Source organism: Corvus brachyrhynchos, unplaced genomic scaffold (assembly GCF_000691975.1).
Source record: "Corvus brachyrhynchos isolate BGI_N302 unplaced genomic scaffold, ASM69197v1 scaffold1145, whole genome shotgun sequence".
Taxonomy (NCBI): Eukaryota; Metazoa; Chordata; class Aves; order Passeriformes; family Corvidae; genus Corvus; species Corvus brachyrhynchos.
In genome coordinates, this window is record NW_008237934.1 from 35,726 (window position 1) to 37,378 (window position 1,653).

The 1,653-nt window shown below is 59.6% G+C and overlaps 1 protein-coding gene across 1 annotated transcript in view; it reads right to left on the reverse strand.

Moving 5' to 3' along the window:
- LOC103614923 (sarcoplasmic/endoplasmic reticulum calcium ATPase 2-like) overlaps window positions 1-1,449 on the reverse strand; it is a gene marked incomplete at its 5' end in the record, with an annotated part of 29,861 nt that extends 28,412 nt beyond the window's left edge. Inside the window, 2 exons of the mRNA XM_017733336.1 lie at window positions 711-791; window positions 1,413-1,449. Of these exons, the coding sequence (XP_017588825.1) occupies window positions 711-791; window positions 1,413-1,449 (118 nt within the window). The remainder of the gene's footprint in view (window positions 1-710; window positions 792-1,412) is intronic.
- Between the last annotated feature and the right edge of the window lie 204 nt (window positions 1,450-1,653).

The window sequence follows — 1,653 nt, forward strand, 5'->3', positions numbered from 1 at the left end:
GTACCGACCAGGACCATGATGGACCCGTAGAGACCAGTACGGACCAGCACGGACCAGTACGAACCAATACAGACCAGTACGGACCAGTATGAACCAGTATAAACCAGTATGGACCAGTACAGAGCAGTACAGAGCAGTACAGACCAGTACGGACCAGTTTGAACCAGTATAAACCAGTATAAACCACTATGGACCCGTACAGACCAGTATAGACCAGTACGGACCAGTTTGAACCAGTATAAACCAGTATAAACCAGTATGGACCGGTGCAGACCAGTACAGACCAGTATGGACCGGTACAGAACAGTACAGGCCAGTTTGAACCAGTATAAACCAGTATGAACCAGTACAGGCCAGTATAGACCAGTATGGACCAGTATAGACCAGTATAGACCAGTATAAACCAGTATAAACTGGTACAAACCAGTATAGACCAGTACAGACCAGTTTGAACCAATTTGAACCAGTAGAAACCAGTTTGAACCAGTATAAACCAATCTAAACCAGTTTGAACCAGTTTGGGACACAGTGACACCCCCCCCCGAAGTGCTCCCAGTACGGCCCCAGTGCCCCCCAGTATGGACCAGTACGGGCTCCCAGTCCCTCCCAGTCCATCCCAGTCCCTCCCAGTTCATCCCAGTTCATCCCAGTCCCCCCCAATCCCTTCCCAATCCCCTCCCAGTCCCCTCCCAGTCCCTCCCAGTTCATACCAGTAAGGATGGACTGGTCCACCCGCAGCGTCGTGGATTTGATGGAGATGATCCGGATGTCGGCCGGGACCTTGTCCCCAACTGGGGACACAGCGGGGGTTACTGGGAGCACTGGGAGGGACTGGGAGGGACTGGGAAGGGTCAAGTGGGTTACTGGGGGTAACTGGGGGTTACTGGGAGTTACTGGGAGGGACTGGGAGTTACTGGGAGGGACTGGGAGGGGCTGTGGGGGTTACTGGGGGTAACTGGGAGTTACTGGGAGTTACCGGGAGGGACTGGGGGAGTTACTGGGGGTAACTGGGAGTTACTGGGACAGGTTAAAGGGGCTCCCAGGGGTTACTGGGAGTTACTGGGAGCTGGGGGCTCCTTGTCCCCTCCCTGTCCCCGAGACCCTCTCGGTGTCCCCTGGGTGACCCCTGGGTGACCCCTGGGTGACCCCTCAGTGACCCCTGAGTGTCCTCAATGTCCCTGTGACCCCTCAGTGACCCCTCAGTGACCCCTGGGTGACCCCTCAGTGACCCCTGGGTGTCCCCTGGGTGACCCCTCAGTGACCCCGTCCCTGTGACCCCTGGGTGTCCCCAATGTCCCCATGACCCTCCTGATGTCCCTGTGACCCCTCCGTGACCCCGGGTGACCCCTGGGTGTCCCCTGGGTGCCCCTCCATGTCCCCGTGCCCCCTGGGTGCCCCCCCGGTGTCCCCACCTGCCACCTCGGCGATGTCCCCGTGTCCCTGTGACCCCTGGGTGGCCCCTCAGTGACCCCTGGGTGGCCCCTGGGTGTCCCCTGGGTGCCCCCCCAATGTCCCTGTGACCCCTGGGTGACCCCTGGGTGTCCCTGTGGCCCCTCAGTGACCCCTGGGTGTCCCCTGGGTGTCCCCTGGGTGTCCCCTGGGTGCCCCCCCAATGTCCCCATGACCCCTGGGTGTCCCTGTGACCCCTGGGTG